The 17,206-nt window shown below is 36.7% G+C and overlaps 1 protein-coding gene across 1 annotated transcript in view; it reads left to right on the top strand.

Annotated features, from left to right (window-relative positions):
• The first annotated feature begins 3,127 nt into the window (after window positions 1-3,127).
• The window catches only part of LOC122808288 (melatonin receptor type 1C-like), a 36,298-nt gene continuing 22,219 nt past the window's right edge, over window positions 3,128-17,206 (top strand). Inside the window, exon 1 of the mRNA XM_044079252.1 lies at window positions 3,128-3,215. Coding sequence (XP_043935187.1) covers window positions 3,128-3,215 — 88 coding nt within the window. The remainder of the gene's footprint in view (window positions 3,216-17,206) is intronic.

Raw genomic sequence — 17,206 nt, 5'->3', positions numbered from 1 at the left:
TACCTATGAACCTATGAATTATTGGCCTGATGAGGGAAGAGTATATGGAGGTTATAACTTCTTTTTTTCTGGAGGCAATGCCCTTACATATGAGATGAGCAATATAGAATACCTTTCTTACCACTGTGGAGACACGGTGATCAAAGGTAAGGTTTCTGTCAACCTGTGTGCCCAGGTCTCTCACCACTGAGTGCATACTTAGGCTGCTGTTATTGATGTGGTAGTTAGCAGGAACATCACTCTTACAAAAAGGGATGATAATACATTTTTTTTGCAATGAGTTTAAGGTCATGGCTTGGAAAATCACTCTTACAAAAAGGGATGATAATAAATTGTTTTACATTGAGTTTAAGGCCATGACTTTGGCACCAGTTTTTTGTTTGTGTAAGACCCTCAGGTAGGATGTTGGCATTGTTTGGAGATTCTATGACTGCTCCCAGTTTGCAGTCAACAGCAAACTTTGTCAGCCACAGACTTAGTTTTAGCTTGAGCTATGGAGAAATAGATTCCAAACAGTAGAGGTCCCAGGACTGATACCTGTGAAATACCATTGGTTTCAAGTCTGCTGTTGGAGGGGGATTCCCCTATTTTGACTATATGGGTTCTATCAGCAAGCCTGTTTGTGACCCCTCTAATGATATACAGGTTGATACCTAGCTGGGTGAGTTTGTCAATTATGCCTGTTTGGGGGATAGTGTCAAAAGCCTTAGCTAAGTCTAGGTAGGCTGTGTGCACAGATTTCCCCTCATCAAGGGCCTTGGTGACTGTCTTGAAGAAGTCCACCAGGTTTAACAGGTATGATCTTTCTTTGATAAATCAAAATTGAGTAGGGTCAAGTATTTGGAGGTTACCAATGTCTTTGATGATAAAGTTCATGACGATTCTCTCCATGGCCTTGCAGATACGGCTAGTCAGGTGAATAAGTCTATAGTTCCTGGGGTCAGTGGAAGCACCACCTTTGTGCAAGGGGATAACAATGGCCTTTTTCCTTTCAGCTGGGATGAAGCCAGTACTCAGACTATGATTTAAAAGAGTACCCAGTGGTGTTGCTAATTCTTGTTTGAGCCTATGTAGAATGCAGCATGGGATGTTATCAGGTCCCATCGATGCTGTTTTTTTTACCTTAGTGTGGGTGTTCACGACCTCCTCTTTAGAGCTACAGGGTGTTTGGCTGGGATGGTATTTGTAGGTTAAGATGAGTGAGTGTGCGTGAGTATTTTTGTAACTTGTATGAGTGGGTTAGGGTAGGGAGGTGGAGGTATGAGTGTGTGCGATTTTTTTTTTTTTTTACTGTTTGTGCTATCTCTGAGTGTATATATATAAGTAGGGGGTGTGGGGGTGCAGGGGGTCTTGCCCCCTTGCATTTGTGTAGTGTAGGTGTGTGTCTGTGTGGTGTTTTTTTTGTATTTAATTGTTTTATGATGTGGGTGTTATGGTTTGTGTTGTGTGCTGTATGCTGTGTGTTCAATGTGGTTTCATGATTGTGAAGCATTGGTATTGTGATGGTTTTAGCTTTATACTGTTCAAATGCTGAAATTCAATATTTCAGCATTTCGGCAATATGAAGTGAAACCATATATATATATATATATATATATATATATATATATATATATATATATATACATATACACTGCTGGGAAATCAGGGCATCTGTTAGGAATTGTATATTTAAGAGCTCTTGCCAGGAATTTTGTCATTCTGAGAGTACCATTCTGAAAAATATTTTCACAAATCATTTATTGTTTCTCTAGAATGTACTATTTGTATTTATTTATTTATTTATTTGTTGACATTAGATTACCAAAAAAGTCTGACTGGGTAATAGCCCATTTCCAGTGGAGTCTCAGGGGAAAAAAAGCTCCTATGTATTACAAAACATTTTTAGGAGCAATAATTTTACAAACCTCAGAATTAATACAAAAACATATGCAGTTTGAATAATTATACTGAATTAAATATAAGAATAAAACATTGGTTAAAAATAGAAACCAGTTATATGACAATGATTTAATATTTATTGAAATTTTAGCCAGCTTACAGACGAATTAAGCATAAGTTATTATAATACAAATAGGAATTGCAATATGAAGTGAGAGAAAAGCAAGCTTATGGTATATTTAGAGAGAATGTCAGGGGAGAAAAACTGATGGAAATAAGGAAGTGAGTGAAGAAAGAAGAGTAAGGAGACATAAGGTATGAATGGCCATTTGTTCACATTTAGGAATTTGTTATCCTGCTATTGAGCAAGAACAGAGCCAGCTTTTCACTAGGAAGTCTTTCAGAATGGTTCTGAAGGCTGGGATGGAGGGCATTGACATGATAGATAGAGGTAAGGAGTTTTAGGCCTTAGTAACATGGTATAAGTATAAGCAATGCCCAGCAGATTTGATAGGTTTGTGGACAGACATGAGTTTTTGATCATTAGTTCATAATGACTGACTGAAAACAGAACTGTAGTGTTGGACAAGCATCCCAGAAGTACACAAAGCCTAAACAAGGTGAACCTTCTTGGATCTGTCCTCTAATTATACTCTTTGTTCTTTGTAATGCAGTTACACAAATTACATGTTTTTTTTTGTCTTCAGTATAAAGAATGCTGTAGATAATAGGCAAGAGTGGGTCTATATCTAAATCTTGAATGTTTACTTACCCAAACACCTAAATGCCAACACATATTCTGCAAACCGCAAATACACCGAACGCCTTAAACTGCGAAATTCAAAAACTCGAAATGTCATAATTGTCCCATCCCACCGCCCGCTACATACTACCTATGCAAGCAAACTAAATAAACCACATACATACACTAACCAAAACCCTACTTCTAAACCTAAACTAAACCCCACTTCTAACCCTACACTAAATCTTGCATATACCACCATGTATGCACTTAACCTGCACCCTAACCCTAAGGACTGTAATTATCTCACATTTACCTTAAAAAGCTATACAAAAGCAAACTAAATAATCCACACCCATACACTTAATAAAACCCTACTTCTAACCCTACACTAAATCGAACATACATTACCATCTATGCACTTACCTTAACCCGCACCCTAACCCTAAGGTCCGTAACTATCACACACTTGCCTTATGGAGCTATACCACAGAAAGGCCAACCATGACGATTCAATGCTTTGGATTTCACGCTTCAGGACGATCGATGTTTTCACGGTTCGATAAAGACATGTCAGCATTTAGGTGTTCTGGTAAGTAAATGTTCGAGTTTTTAATATAGACCCGGCAAGAGTCTGTAGGTATACCATGCAATATAGACTAGCTATACATGTATTATACATGATGAGTCACATAGTAATTAGATTCTGTTATTGGAAATAATTGGGATGCTTTTCTATCTAGTAGTAATGTAGTGAACAAATTCATAGTACCTAACCCTGCATTTACTTATAAAAGAACTAATTTAATAAGATTTTGACAGCAATCAAGAAATCAGGACCTCTGTCAGGAAATACATCTTTAGTGAGTACGTGTTAGGTCATTTGAGTGATTTGATAGCCAACACCTTTCTAAAAAAATATTTTCTCAAACTATGTACAGTTTCTTTTGGATTTTCTATTTACATTTAAATTATGTTGTCACTCTAGCATTTGTTTGTTTAAACTTCAATCCTTGGATTTATGAAATATTATAAATTATAAGAAATCTGTAAAAATGTTAGAGTAAAATAATTAAAAACAAAAGGTTAACACTTCAGAGAAATGGCATAATGTTTACCATGCTGTTTTGTACTATATAGCCTTATTTCCCTCACAATTAACATTAAATTACTCTAAGGTCTGCACTATGTATGCTGTATTTTAATACTTACAAAATAAATAAAACAGTAAAAATTTACCATAATGCTAGCATTCCTTGAGTGCTTTTAATGTGCATTTGTCCAAGGAGCATCATTTATATCGTGCAAACGCTATGTAATATGTGTTCACAGACCGTTTAGTAATGCCTGTCTAGAAATTAATACACCAGGAGGCAATATAAATTCAGAAATCCAGTAAAATGCTGTCCAGGTCTATTAATGTATGGTTTGCGTTATTAAACTCTTACAGATTACTATACTATTGTAAGTTTCCAGCACTTTCAGTCCTGCCAGGTAAAACATGCAGTTACTTCATATGTCTACTAGTGCTAATAATACGCATCTTGTGTCTGAGGAGATGGCTGGATCATTAATTATGATCAGAGGATCAGTACTCAGTGGGTTGACTTATGTTGTTCCTTCAGTGATGGGCAGCTGGACATTTGATGGCTTAAACAATCACTCTTTGATGAATCCTGCAGAAAGGCAGGATACCAGAAATATGACCTCAGATAGCCAAGAGTATGGTACAGTACAGATAGCCATTCAAATTTATTCGCATGAAACACTGAAAAAATATAGACAAGCTTAGAGTACTGTGTCCTTGTGCAACAAAATGTGTCTCAACATTATTTGCCTAGTATATATATATATATATATATATATATATATATATATATATATATATAGTTCCCTATTAACAGTCTAGTTCCCTATTAATAGTCTAATCTCTTATAAGTTTCTGAAGATCATAAAGACACGTATGTATGATCCATAGTTAAACAATTTGCGCAGTCCCCAAACCAAATGTTTCAAGTTTAAGAAACAAAGATGGCAGCAATATTGCATGGCTTCTTTTAAAAGTAAAGTTCAGTGTATGTGACTTCTGTTAAAAGTAAAGTTTAGTGTAACTGTCAAATTATAACAGCAGGGTTCTGCTTTATCTATTATCTGCTTGCAGTAGCGATGCAGATAACAACAATGTTGTTTTTTCTTGAGTAACCATCATATGAGGAAATAAGGTTGATAAAGCAAGGATAAAGTATACTGCATGTTGTGATCATTATGCATGGAGTCTTTTTTTCTTCATGTATTTTACATCTCTAACATTTCTCGTTAGTGCATTTACCAGACATACTGGTTCACAGCGCATGGCATTCAATGACTGCTCTGTCAAACTCTATGGTATTTCATTAGACTGTTAACCATACGCAAATATTCTACATCTGCTATTTTTGCAGGTGTTGAATTAATTTCTTCATGCACGAGAAATGAACTGAAAATATGTTTATGTTTTAATAATGAATAGCATATTGTTGCTGTGATTATTGCCATATATACTTAACAGTGTCAAAGGGCTTCTTTCCAACAATTTTATAAACCTTAACATATAACAGTAACTAGATAAAAACAATTTAAAATCAGAGAGAAATACTTTACATCAGTGTGATATTAATATGCAATCTGCTTTGCCACCTTTGGTTTAGTTACACTCAGTCAACAACTTTATTTTCCTCTGGGATTCTAATGGTTAGACCCTGAAAATTTAGTGCATCTCTCTAGAGGTTCCACTCCAGCTATATAAGCAATACAATACATAATAACAAACCCAAAATCTGACCACCTTTTCAGGGAAGATGTGAAGCTGAAGAAAAGTGGAATATAGCTAGTTAATTATTTAAGATCTGTTTGATTCTAAAGCAACATATAAATATTGTCTTGTTGGAAACAGTATGAAATTTAGTGCAACATATTCAGGATTACAAGATCTCAGACAAATGCATGTTTGAGATACATTTGTGCTTCCCTTTTGATTGCAACAGAAGTGGAATATTTTCATAATGCCAACAAGCTTGATGACTTGAGCATTTGTGATCCATCTCTCACTAATCCATCTGTTACTCCTTGTCTCATTGAGGAGGAAAGATAAAAATATTAATATATATAAAATGTGTTGCTGTCTATCAAACTTAGTTGATCCCTTTACATTAAATAATGCTCTTTCAAAGGCAGAAGGTGTATTCTAAAGGGACACAATGAGCTTTCTTTACCCTTTATCTTACAAATCTATTTTGATGTTTGAAATAATAATTTAGTAATAGGTTTCCAAGGTGTCTTCCCTCCAAACAATAAAGAAGCTGCAAGCTATCATTTTCTTTAATAATAGTAACATATCAGTAAGTCCTATGGATACTCAATACATAAATGCTACCTGCACTAAATGCATGCTCCCTGCTAGTACTTCTAGTTTTTTTCCAGCATATAAGATATCAAAAGGGTTAACCATTTTTTTAGCTGGGATGATATTCTTTACAGCCATTGTGGACATCCTTGGAAATCTTCTTGTGATTCTCTCTGTTGTACAAAACAAGAAACTCAGAAATGCTGGTAAGTATCTAAATAGAGAGAGAGAAAGAAATAAAAATATGGTGCAGACTGCATGCATTATTGCGATCATAAAACATTCCTTGTGCTTTGATTTGTTTAATACCCTTAGCAGAATCAGGTTTTAATACTTTAATTGTAATTATAGTCACATGCCTTCATTTGAAGTATGTCAGAGTATTTTTGTGTGTGTGCAATATGCACAATTATGTTTGTGTGTAAATATATATGTGTGTGTGTGTGTGTGTGTGTGTGTGTGTGTGTGTGTGTGTGTGTGTGTGTGTGTGTGTGTGTGTGCGTGCGTGCATATTTAATTTTTTTATCTATTAGTAAAAGACTCTAACAGATAAATAAACACATGCAGCCACATTCCACACATGCCCAGACATAGATACACGTGTCCAAATGGATGCACACACTTATACATACACACACACACACACACACACACACACACACACACACACACACACACACACACACACAGTCAAACAAATAGGTACATACCTAATGGCAATTTGTGTGACTACCAGTTCACCTACTGGCACATCTTTGAGATTTTGGAGCAAGCAGTAGCATCCAGCAAAAATACATGGACAAATGGAGAAAACAAAGACTCTACATATAACACACCCCAGCCAGTAACTTAGTCAGAGAATGAAACACTATAATGCATGGATATTAGCTGCTGTGCCACTGTGTTGTCTCTCTCCCTTCTTGTTTTATTTAAACTTGAGGTGGAAAAACACCATCCAAGGCAGTGCTTCACAATTTCACAAGTACACTGAAATTAAATCATTGTAAGTTAAGTATAGCTGTTAAAATGCATTCCGAGTCTGGCAGAATGTGACAGGAAATGAAACAAGCCTCAGTGTGCTTGATGAAGCATATCAGTCAGTTTTGTCACACAGTTTTCCACAGATGGATACTCGTGTTATACATTTTCAAAAAAAAAAAAAACTGTTTTCAGTGCAGCTTTAAACTGCTAATATTTCAACATGTGGAAAATGGAACCCAGTCTGGGTTACTGAGCCTTAAGAGAGCAGTGTGACAGGTAAGAGATGATACCATACCTGACCTGTCAGTTTAGAAAGAGTGCATCCATCTATGAGAATGACACACGACAGTGATAGGCTAATCATGAACAATACTGGTCGCAGAGATTTTACTTAATACTGAATCATTACATCACTGAGATATGTCAGTTGTTAATGGTAAGTGCCATATATATCTAAATTGTTTTTCTATTGCTGAACAAGAAATTAACTAGAATAAAATTGTTGGAATAGTGCCAAATAGCCAGATAACTGATTTAAAACATGAATTCAATCTTAATACCATTGTAAATGCTGGACAGTTTAAAAGCATAACTCACTTTCACTAAAATACATGCCATCAAAATACACAAATGATAAATGGAATAATTCAGGCATTATTCCTAAAAGAAGTATGTTTTCATTTACAACAATCATTTTAAGACTAGACACTACTGTAAAGTTTGCTTAAGACACAACTCTGTTTAAATGATATTGAAATTCCTTCAACCCTCTCTTAAAATCCAAAACTGCATTTTAAATGAATTAGTCTTGTTGCTTCTTTTACTATAAAGAACTGCACATTGCAAAGTCTAGTAATGGTAAAAAGCATATAGTTAAGGTTTTAGAAGAAAATTGTCAATGCATAGTACCTAGTTGTAAATTCACAAGCAACACACTGATTCAAAGGGTAAACTGTTCTTTTTATGCTCAATTATATTCTTAAACTGTATACAAAGAATGGACAGGTAGGTGTTAATTCTGCCTTAATATGATTGGCTTGCATCTGAAGCAACTCATCATCTTGTTTAATTATATTTTTAAGGATTTAAATTGAATAATTTTCATTAAGACAAACCTTGAATGTTGGCTCATGAAAAACACAGCATTCCTTGATTTCTCAAATGGTTTGTAGTACCCCATATAGACAGTCTCCAGATATCATAACAACTTGTAGAATAATTTGTTTATAGCAAAGAATAAACAAAATATTAAAGAAAAGTATTGTAAGCTAAGGTTTTGAAGTGGCAAAGTTCATTTTACTACTTCATATGTAATTCCTAGTCTAACTACCCTTGTGAGCCATATTAAACCTTGCAAATTTCCCCTGAAAAGTGGAAATCAAAACTTATAGCTTGTGTATGTAAGTTAAACACATTTGTCATTATATCAATTCCTAACTCCAGTGGACTTGCTCATTCTGAGGCTTGAACCAACAACCCAGACATTAAACGCCTCATATTCTACTGACTCATTTAGCTATGGTACTGACTTATGGTCAAACTTAGAAGCTTTGACTTTGCATATTTTAACTTTTGTGGCGTAGACTAAGTGCCACAATCCCACTCAAATAACACATACAGGATTTAGCTTTAACTAAATAAAAAAATTGTAATATTGAATATTTTACATATATGCTATCATTTATAAATTAAACATTTTTTTCTGCTAAATCCCTAATTAAAACGATTGTTTTCCTTATCATGCAAATGACCCTTTTTAATTCTGTCCATATGTGGTACAAGACTGGATCTGTGAAAAACGTCTCCCTCAAAATTTTGATTGCATTCATTCAAGAATCCAGAGTATGTAGGTATACATTACTTTGATATAAATTAAATTAATTATCAGTATATCAGAAACAGCAAGCAAACTTGTCATCTGCTCTGTTTGGCTTCCATATAATAAAATGTAAGCAGTGACAGATGGGGAAGTGACAGAATGTGGCATCAGATTATTCCTGGAAGAAAATAATATATATTATTGGGAAGAGGGTTGATTTTATCTTCAGAAGACCTGTACAGATACTGTTCACCCCCACAGACATGCTCACAAAATTGCTTTTCTGTGAGGAAAGATGGGAGATCAAAGACCTGGACCAACATATTGTTTGTGAGTACAGTCTTACATTTTTTAATTGGACACTTCTTATGTTAAAGCTTGCAACAGATGGAAGACGTTTGTACCTACTGTGCTGTGGAAATAAGACGCATGTTGCATTAGTGTATATTTCTGAATAAGTTAGAAAAGAAAGCTCATTCTTATTTTTTCTGTGTCTTGATAAAGAGAAACTGCTAGACATCATTCAAAAAGTGCATATATCAGTACTGAAATAAAACAAAAGCCTAATGGTTTTGCTTTAAAACCATCGACAGGTTTTCACAATAATGACAACTTAAAACTGTAATCCTTAAACTTACTCTGTGGACACAGTTTGTTTGTGAACATGACTTGATGCAACTGGATACATGTCCTCATCTACATGAGTAGCTGCTGACTGAAGCTCAGTCTATGGGTGCATGATGGACATGAGGGATGATTTCATTCACTAAAGCTGAGTAAACATTGATGTTCTAACATAGATTACTGAAGCGGTAACCTAAACTATATGGGCCCTACCCCCCTGTCACATTCAAATTCAGAAAGCAAAAAGTGCCTTCCAAGCACTCCAAACATCAGACCTCCACAAAAAGTCAATTTGAGTGCAAAAAGTGTCAGAGCTTTTTTGTCACCAAAGAGAGTGCTCCATCTATGGGCCTTGTGAAAATGTCAGTCGGCTCTTAAACAATCTATGTTTTAAATAGTGTTTTTCTTATGATATATGTAATTCTCTTTAATAATCTTAATAAAATATTTTTTTAACAAGAAATGGTTGGTTGGCTAGCAATTTTCAGGAGCCGGGCAGATGAGTACAAATTGGGATAAGTCTTCCACTATCTATTATTTTATAATGAAAACATTTGTTTTTATGTCAAAACTTTTTGTTTGAAAACTGAATTTTATTGCCTTCACTGCATTGCTAAAGAAGTCATCATGTTTATGTTTCAGGCTCACCTGATGGTCAGCCTCCTGCTTATAAGAAGTCTGAAGTTATACAGCATATCCCAGGTGCACAAGTACCTGTTTTCTAATCCTAAACCAGAACAGCATATATTTTTCTCCACACATCTGCTTTTGTTTAACAGGTTACTGCAGCTAGCCCCATTCTGTCTCACAAGGATAGGAAAACAATGGATATGTTAGAGAAGAAAATGTATTCATCTACTATAGCTTTCAGAATTATACATTTTTATTATTATTCTTTGAGAACATGCAGACAACAATGCCTGACCATCGTGTTTCTGAGATAAATAATTCATTACATGCTCCTGCAACAGCTGGTTCCTATGTGGCTAAACATATTTTAAAGTGATTGTATGATGCTGTTGAGTTTTACTCCAGAGCTCCTACTCCTTGCTCAGCTGGCTTCATTCTTAAAATCTTCCTGATGATGTTAAATCTGAGAGTTTAAATTCTTTCTTAGATAAAGAGATTCTGTTTTACAGTTGAGGTGCTTAAGAAGGGAGATGCAATTGGAAAACTGATTAATGTAGATGGTTAGATTTCTCAACCCTTCTTTTTCAGAGTACATTCTTACTTCCATTTTCCTTGGCTCCCTTTTCCACTAAGCATTTTGAGCAACAAGGAGCCGGCATACAGGGTTTTAAAAAACAATAGAAAGGAGGATTTAAAAGAAAATAAAATAAATTAAAATTCTATAAAAACCATGTACATTGTCTCAGTCAGGATGATTATCTGCCTTTTCTTAATGTGTCACTCCTACCCCTGGTAACATTTCCAGGTCTCTTAGACTTCACCTTCCATTCTGGCATCAGAATATTTCAAACAGTTGGGTTCTGAAGGAAATCCAGTGGAGGTACACTTGCTAACTGGAATTCTTCTCTCTTTTAAAGGGAATTCCTTCTTGCCCATTGAACCAGATCCCTCTGTTTTCTCCCAGACTGCAACACTGATTGTTGCAGGGAGACATAGAACTTTTGTTCCTGAAACTCCTAGGCAAAAGCTTTTATTCCAGAAGTTTTCTCGTTCCCAGAACAGTAAGATTATAAATGCCTTTGCTGAATATTTATTTTCTAAGCCAGTTTGTCTAGATTATAAATGTAAAGTTGTATCTCTTCAGTCTCTTGTACCTCTATTTCCCCCCTCTAGCTTTCACAGTAGAGATAGATATGAAGGACGCCTATCATAACATTCCCATTAGAGAATATTTCAGGCTTTTCTTAAGATTTGCTGTATGTGACTTACATTATTGCTTCTCTGTTTTACTCCTTGAACTTTACACCGCACCAAGGGTATTTAGAAAATGCATAGCTCAGATTATCGCATGGAATTCACATCTGTCCATATCTGGATGATAGTTTTATCTTTGAGGACTCTTTCTTTTCAACTGTCAAGATTCTTTACCAGTTGTTCAGAAACTTCTACTCAGTTTGGCTTTTTAAATCACCTTTCCAAACTCCTCCCTCATCCCATCTCACTGAATGATTTTCCTGCGATGTTTGTTGGATTCTGCTTTAGGAAGCGACTTTCTTACACAAGTCAAAATATAGATATTTAAAAAAGTGCATCCTGTTTTTCTGTAGTCAAAACCATGAATACATACATGAGTTTGTCAGGACTCTGTGGTACATGGTATCAATGATTCTCATACTCCCCTTGGCCAGACTACACATGAGGAAATTAAATGGCACAACAGATCAGTCCAGACTCAGCATCTACACCATTTGATCTTTCAGATCACAGTCATAGGATTTGAAGATACAGACAGTGGACGGTGGGTAGACCAGATAGCATGCAATCCAGGTCTTTCATTTTCCCTTAAAACCCATATCTATTTATAACATACACTTCAGACTTGCTGTGGGGAGTAGTTTCAAAAGGGGGTAAATGTTCTATGCAATCCTGTAGAGAGACAGAAGCACATACATTTCAGTGAGTCTTTGGCAGTTAACAATGCTTTGAAGGCCTTGTATTATCTCTAGTCCACAGGACCTTGCAAGTGTAGAAAGACAACACTACAGTGTTATGGTACTTAAAAAACAGCTGGGTACCAAATCTTACCCTCTTTCCAGACTTGCTATGATAGCCTTGGATGAAGCAACTCATCTCAGTTTGACTTTTCAACTTCATGCATTCCATCAGAGCAATGCCTAGTTGTAGACAAGATCAGCTGGACTAGGATATACACTCATGAATGGAACCTTTATCCTGCGGTCTTCCAACAACTGATCTAGCTGTGGGATCACCTCAACTAGAACTGTTTGATTTCTCCAGAACAGAGAACTAAATAAATTCTGCTTTAAGACTCCATGCAAACAGGCCTGGAAGACAGATGCTTTCTCATCCACATAGGTTCATAGGTAGGTACTAGGCTATCGGCCCAAGGGCCTATGTAAGCCTAGCCAGCAAGTTATTTTCCTGTGCCACTGTCGAGCAGAGACACAGAAGTGATCCCTGGGGTGTATTTCCTATTCCCCATCCACTCATCAAGATTTTTCTTGAAGAGTGCTAATGAAGACCTTTACTTGACATAGATGGGTAGCTTGTTCCAGAGTGTAGGAAGTCTCTGGGACAGGAATCTATCCCTCCACCATGTCCTGTTTATTGTGGTGACAAGGTTTAGGTCACTAGAGCATGTAGCTTGGAGGGATTGGGATTTCTTTAGGTGTAGCATGTCCGGCAGCTCTGGGTTTGATATAGCTTTATATGTTAAGTGGAGATCACCTCAGAGTAGATGATATGCTACGGAGTAAAGTTGGAGTTTTGGAAGCACTCTTCAGAAATGGTGGTGATAACTGCTTCATCAGTGCAGCAATGGTTCTTTGCTTCTTTTCAACTCTGACGAAAGGCAATTATCCTAAGCCTCCCCACAGACTGGATTTACTCACTCAAGGCTGGGTGAGTTTAATACAGCCCAGTCAAGAATCTCTTCAGCTAACTGCCTTGATGATACAACTTTGATACATTTTCTGCACACTTTTTCTGAGGTCGTGTAGCAGGTACTAAAAGAAGTGATAAATCTTGCTAGTAGAATTTCATTTATGTGCTAGTGGAAAAGATTTTCTAATTGGTGCCAGTCAAAGAACCAAGATCATCTTCAGGACCAGCTGCCTCTGGTTCATGATTATTTTTGTTAGTTACTATCCAAAGTTTTGTATTCCTCTATCAGGCTACATTTGTCAGACATTTCTGCTTGCCTGCATGTGGATCTCACCTTTCTAATAATGCTCAAGTTAAACAGCTTTTGAAAATGGTGTTGCATACTTTTCCAACTAGAAAACAGGTAGCTCCTCCTTGTGATAAGAATTTTGTGCTCAAGGAGATTATTCTGAACCATCTCATCAGGCTGAATTGATTTTGTTTTTAAATTTGAAGACTATTTTCCCATCTCTCTGGGAAAGCATGTGAGCTAAAAGCTCTTAGGTTGAGTCAATCCTATATTGTTTTCCACTTGGACACATTTTTTGAGAACATTTCCTACCTACATTATGTAATGTTGGTAGGATGAAGGATGTTATATTAAGAAAGGATGATAAAAGTGGTCATATAGTGATCATGGGCAGAGATAGATGCATTTCAATAGTATCTGATACATTAGTAGATGAATATAGTTATGTTAAAGTTCACTGTGGTATTGTGAACACAGCATGCCAATACATTGATTTAGTAGGTTCATGGGTTCATAGGTAGGTACTAGGCTATCTGCCTGAGGGCATTTATAAGCCTAGCCAGAGTGTGTCAGCTTTCGCCACCCCATTGTTTAATTAACTGACCCTCTGTCAAGAAGAGCCAATGAAGTGATCCCAGGGATGTATTTTCTGTTACCCATCCACTTGTCAAGGTTTCTCTTGAAGAGTGTTAGTGAGGGGCTCTGCCTAATGTGGTTAGGAATTTTGTTCCAAAGCATGGGGAGTCTCTGTGACAGGAATATATCCCTCCAGCATGTTCTATTTATTGTTGTGGTGAGGTTTAGCTCACTGGAGTTAGTGGCCCACAGTGGCTTGGATTTCTTTAGGTGGAGCATGTCCATCAATTCTGAGTTGGACATGGCTTTGTAAGTCAGGCAGAGATCACCTCTGAGTAAACAATATGCCACTGAGTACAGCTGGAGTTATTCCAGTCGGGTTGCATAGGATGTATGTTTGAGACCACTAATCCTCTTGGTGAGGTACTTTTTTGGTCTTTCCAGATGTTGGAAGTGTCTTGTGAGGTACATCCCAAACGGAGCATTGTACTCTATGATGGGTCTGATGAGTGACGAGTAGAGGGGCACTATAGCCTCTTTATTTCTAGATGCGAACCCTTTAGCAATTAGATGGGCTACATAGAAGGATTTCCTATCTACTTTGGCAATATGATTGTCAAAGGAGAGATTACTATCTACCTGGGTCCCCAGATCACTTATTACCTCTTCTGTATTAAGGGGGCTGCCACCTAAATGGTAATTCATGGGTGTTTTAATTTTCCCAAATGGGATGACTATGCATTTTTTGACATTTAGCTTGAGGCCATGACTTTGACACCAGGTGTCTGTCTCAGTAAGGCCCTTTTGGAGAATGTCCATGTCAGCCGGAGAGTCAATTATGGCTCCCAGTTTGCAGTCATCGGCGAACTTGGTTAGCCATAGTCCTCCTGTGTTTGCCTGTACTTCTGAGAAGTATATGCTGAACAGTAGGGTTCCCAGGACCAAGCCTTGTGGGACACAATTTGTGACTGGTTTAGAGTCGGACCTGGAGCCCGCTATTCTTACAGTATGAGTTCTGTCTGTAAGCCAGTTGGCAAACCATCTCGTGACGTAGGGGTTTATGTTCAGGCTGGTGAGTTTTTCTATAATTCCCGAGTGGGGAATGGTGTCAAAAGCCTTGGTGAGGGCAAGGTAGGCTGTGTGAACTACCTTCCCCTCATCTATGGCCTTGGTGACTTTCTTGAAGAAGTCAACCAGGTTTAGTAGGCATGATCTGCCATTAACAAAGCTGAACTGGGTCGGGTCAAGTGTTTTGAGGTTCCCAATGTCTTTGTTAATGAGTTCCATGATGATGTGCTCCATAGCCTTGCAGGACAGGCTAGTCAGGCTTATGGGGTGATAGTTACTAGGGTCAGTTGTGGCAGAATAACCGTTGCTGTGCACCATTCTATGGGCACGTAGCCTTTGGAGAGGCTTTGGGTGAACAGTGTGTTTAGGTGGGGGGTTAGTTCATTCTGTAGTTCATGCAAGACAAAGCCTGGGACACCATCTGGCCCCATTGACGCTGTGCTTTCAGCTTTTGAAAGGGCTGTTTTCACCTATGTGACTGTGATTTCCGGGACACTACACTTTTCCGGTATTGTTGTGGGCCCTTTTGGGGGTGAGAGGGGGGTGAAGTTTGCACTGAATCTATCTGCCAGGATGTTGGTAATATCAGTGGGTTCAGTATATTTTGTGCTATTTTGCACTAGCTCAGAGCATATCTGTGAGTTGCCACTTAGATTCTTGACATAGCTAAAGAAGGCTTTGTGGTTATCTTTTGAATCCTTGGCTATTTTTCTTTCGAAGTTAGCCTTGGAGTATTTTATGAGGTACCTTAGTTTCTTACTGATACTGATCAGGGATGTCTTCCCTTCTTGGGATTTGCTTTTTTTCCGAACTAGTTTCCTCCTTCTGTTGTGTAGCCTGTTTATGGCAGGGGTCCACCAGACTGGTTTCCTTCTATTAGGGGAGTGAGTCTTGGTTTTGCTAGGGATGGCATGATCCATGCATCCTTGTAGGTGCTCATAGAGTGCATTTGTAAAGGTTCCTGCATCTTGCACACTGTTATCGTTTAGCGTGGGGGCTGTGAAACATACCATCTCTGTCTTGCTTTTTGAATTGTTATATAGGCGAGATACACATTATTCCACAAATGATTATCTGAAAGTTGAACATTCCAGGTTGGCTAAATTTTTTGACAACCACTAAAATTCATGAAAATCAAACTGATCCCCCATATAGACCAACAGTGTCTGTAAGGGGGGGGGGGTCAAACCTGAAGAGGTTTTAGTATATTCATATTCAAAGGTTAATTTTGTAACTCAAAGTAATTTGTCTTACTTTACAGATTCTTGACATTTTTTAAAGTTACTTGAAGTTGTTGTGGATGATAACTGGAAATATTTAGTTATAAATACTGTGGACGATGTATCGTTGCATATTATTATTGCTTAGGAAAGAGGTATCAAAATGGTTAGAAGTTTTCTGTTCTCAGTCACAAGTTTTACTACCAGTGAGATTAATACATTTTATATTTCACTAGATATAGTGGTAGATCATTTTTTTTGCAATTTTTCAGGCAAATGAAGTAGACCCATATATATATATATATATAATATATATATATTTATATATATATGCCCCCATTTTTACAAATTTGGTTTTGAATGAATGAGAAAGAGTATGGCTTTTTAAATGGAATAGTTTAAATTGCTATTGGATATGTTAAATTGCATGTATGTGTTGTAGTTTATCTTTCATTTTCCCTCATTGATGCACCTCCTGATATTATTGAGGGTTTTCTAGACTTGCTTAACCACAGTAGTGATTTTTGTATGTGTTAATTGTTAAATGTAGCCATACAGCATTCAGTTTTTGGATGTGGATATTACTTGTGGCAGGATTTTGTATTTTGTTAATTCAAATATTCGTAGGAAAACGGTTTAGATAAATAACTTTGCACATGTACATAGTGGACACCCTTCCCACAATAAAAATAATGTGATTAAATGTTATGTCATTAAACCTTCCAGGCTTACTTCTAATGAACAATGGTTTTATGATAATTTAACCTCTATTAAAATGTTTTTGAAAAGCTAGTATGAGAAAGAGGATATTAATAAGATTTTAGATGAAGTAATTATTAATACAGCCACCACATATGCTCTAATTTTGAGTAACAATGATAAAACAGAAAATGGTAATGATTTATGTTTTACCTATTGAAAAACCTGGTAGTAACAATAACTTTCTAAATTTATTGATAGCTGCTTGCAGTATTGATGATAAGGATATTAAAAATATAGGTTAGAAATAACTAGTGAATGTTTTATGTCTATCCTCATGGCATTAGTAACGTTGTGGAATGCCCAAACTTTATCAGGAAAAGTGACTGCA

This window comes from Protopterus annectens, chromosome 8.part0 (assembly GCF_019279795.1).
Source record: "Protopterus annectens isolate FY-2018-M chromosome 8.part0, PAN1.0, whole genome shotgun sequence".
Classification (NCBI taxonomy): domain Eukaryota; kingdom Metazoa; phylum Chordata; order Ceratodontiformes; family Protopteridae; genus Protopterus; species Protopterus annectens.
The sequence above is the reverse complement of the archived record's forward strand: the minus strand, read 5'-3'. Positions and strand labels throughout refer to the sequence as shown.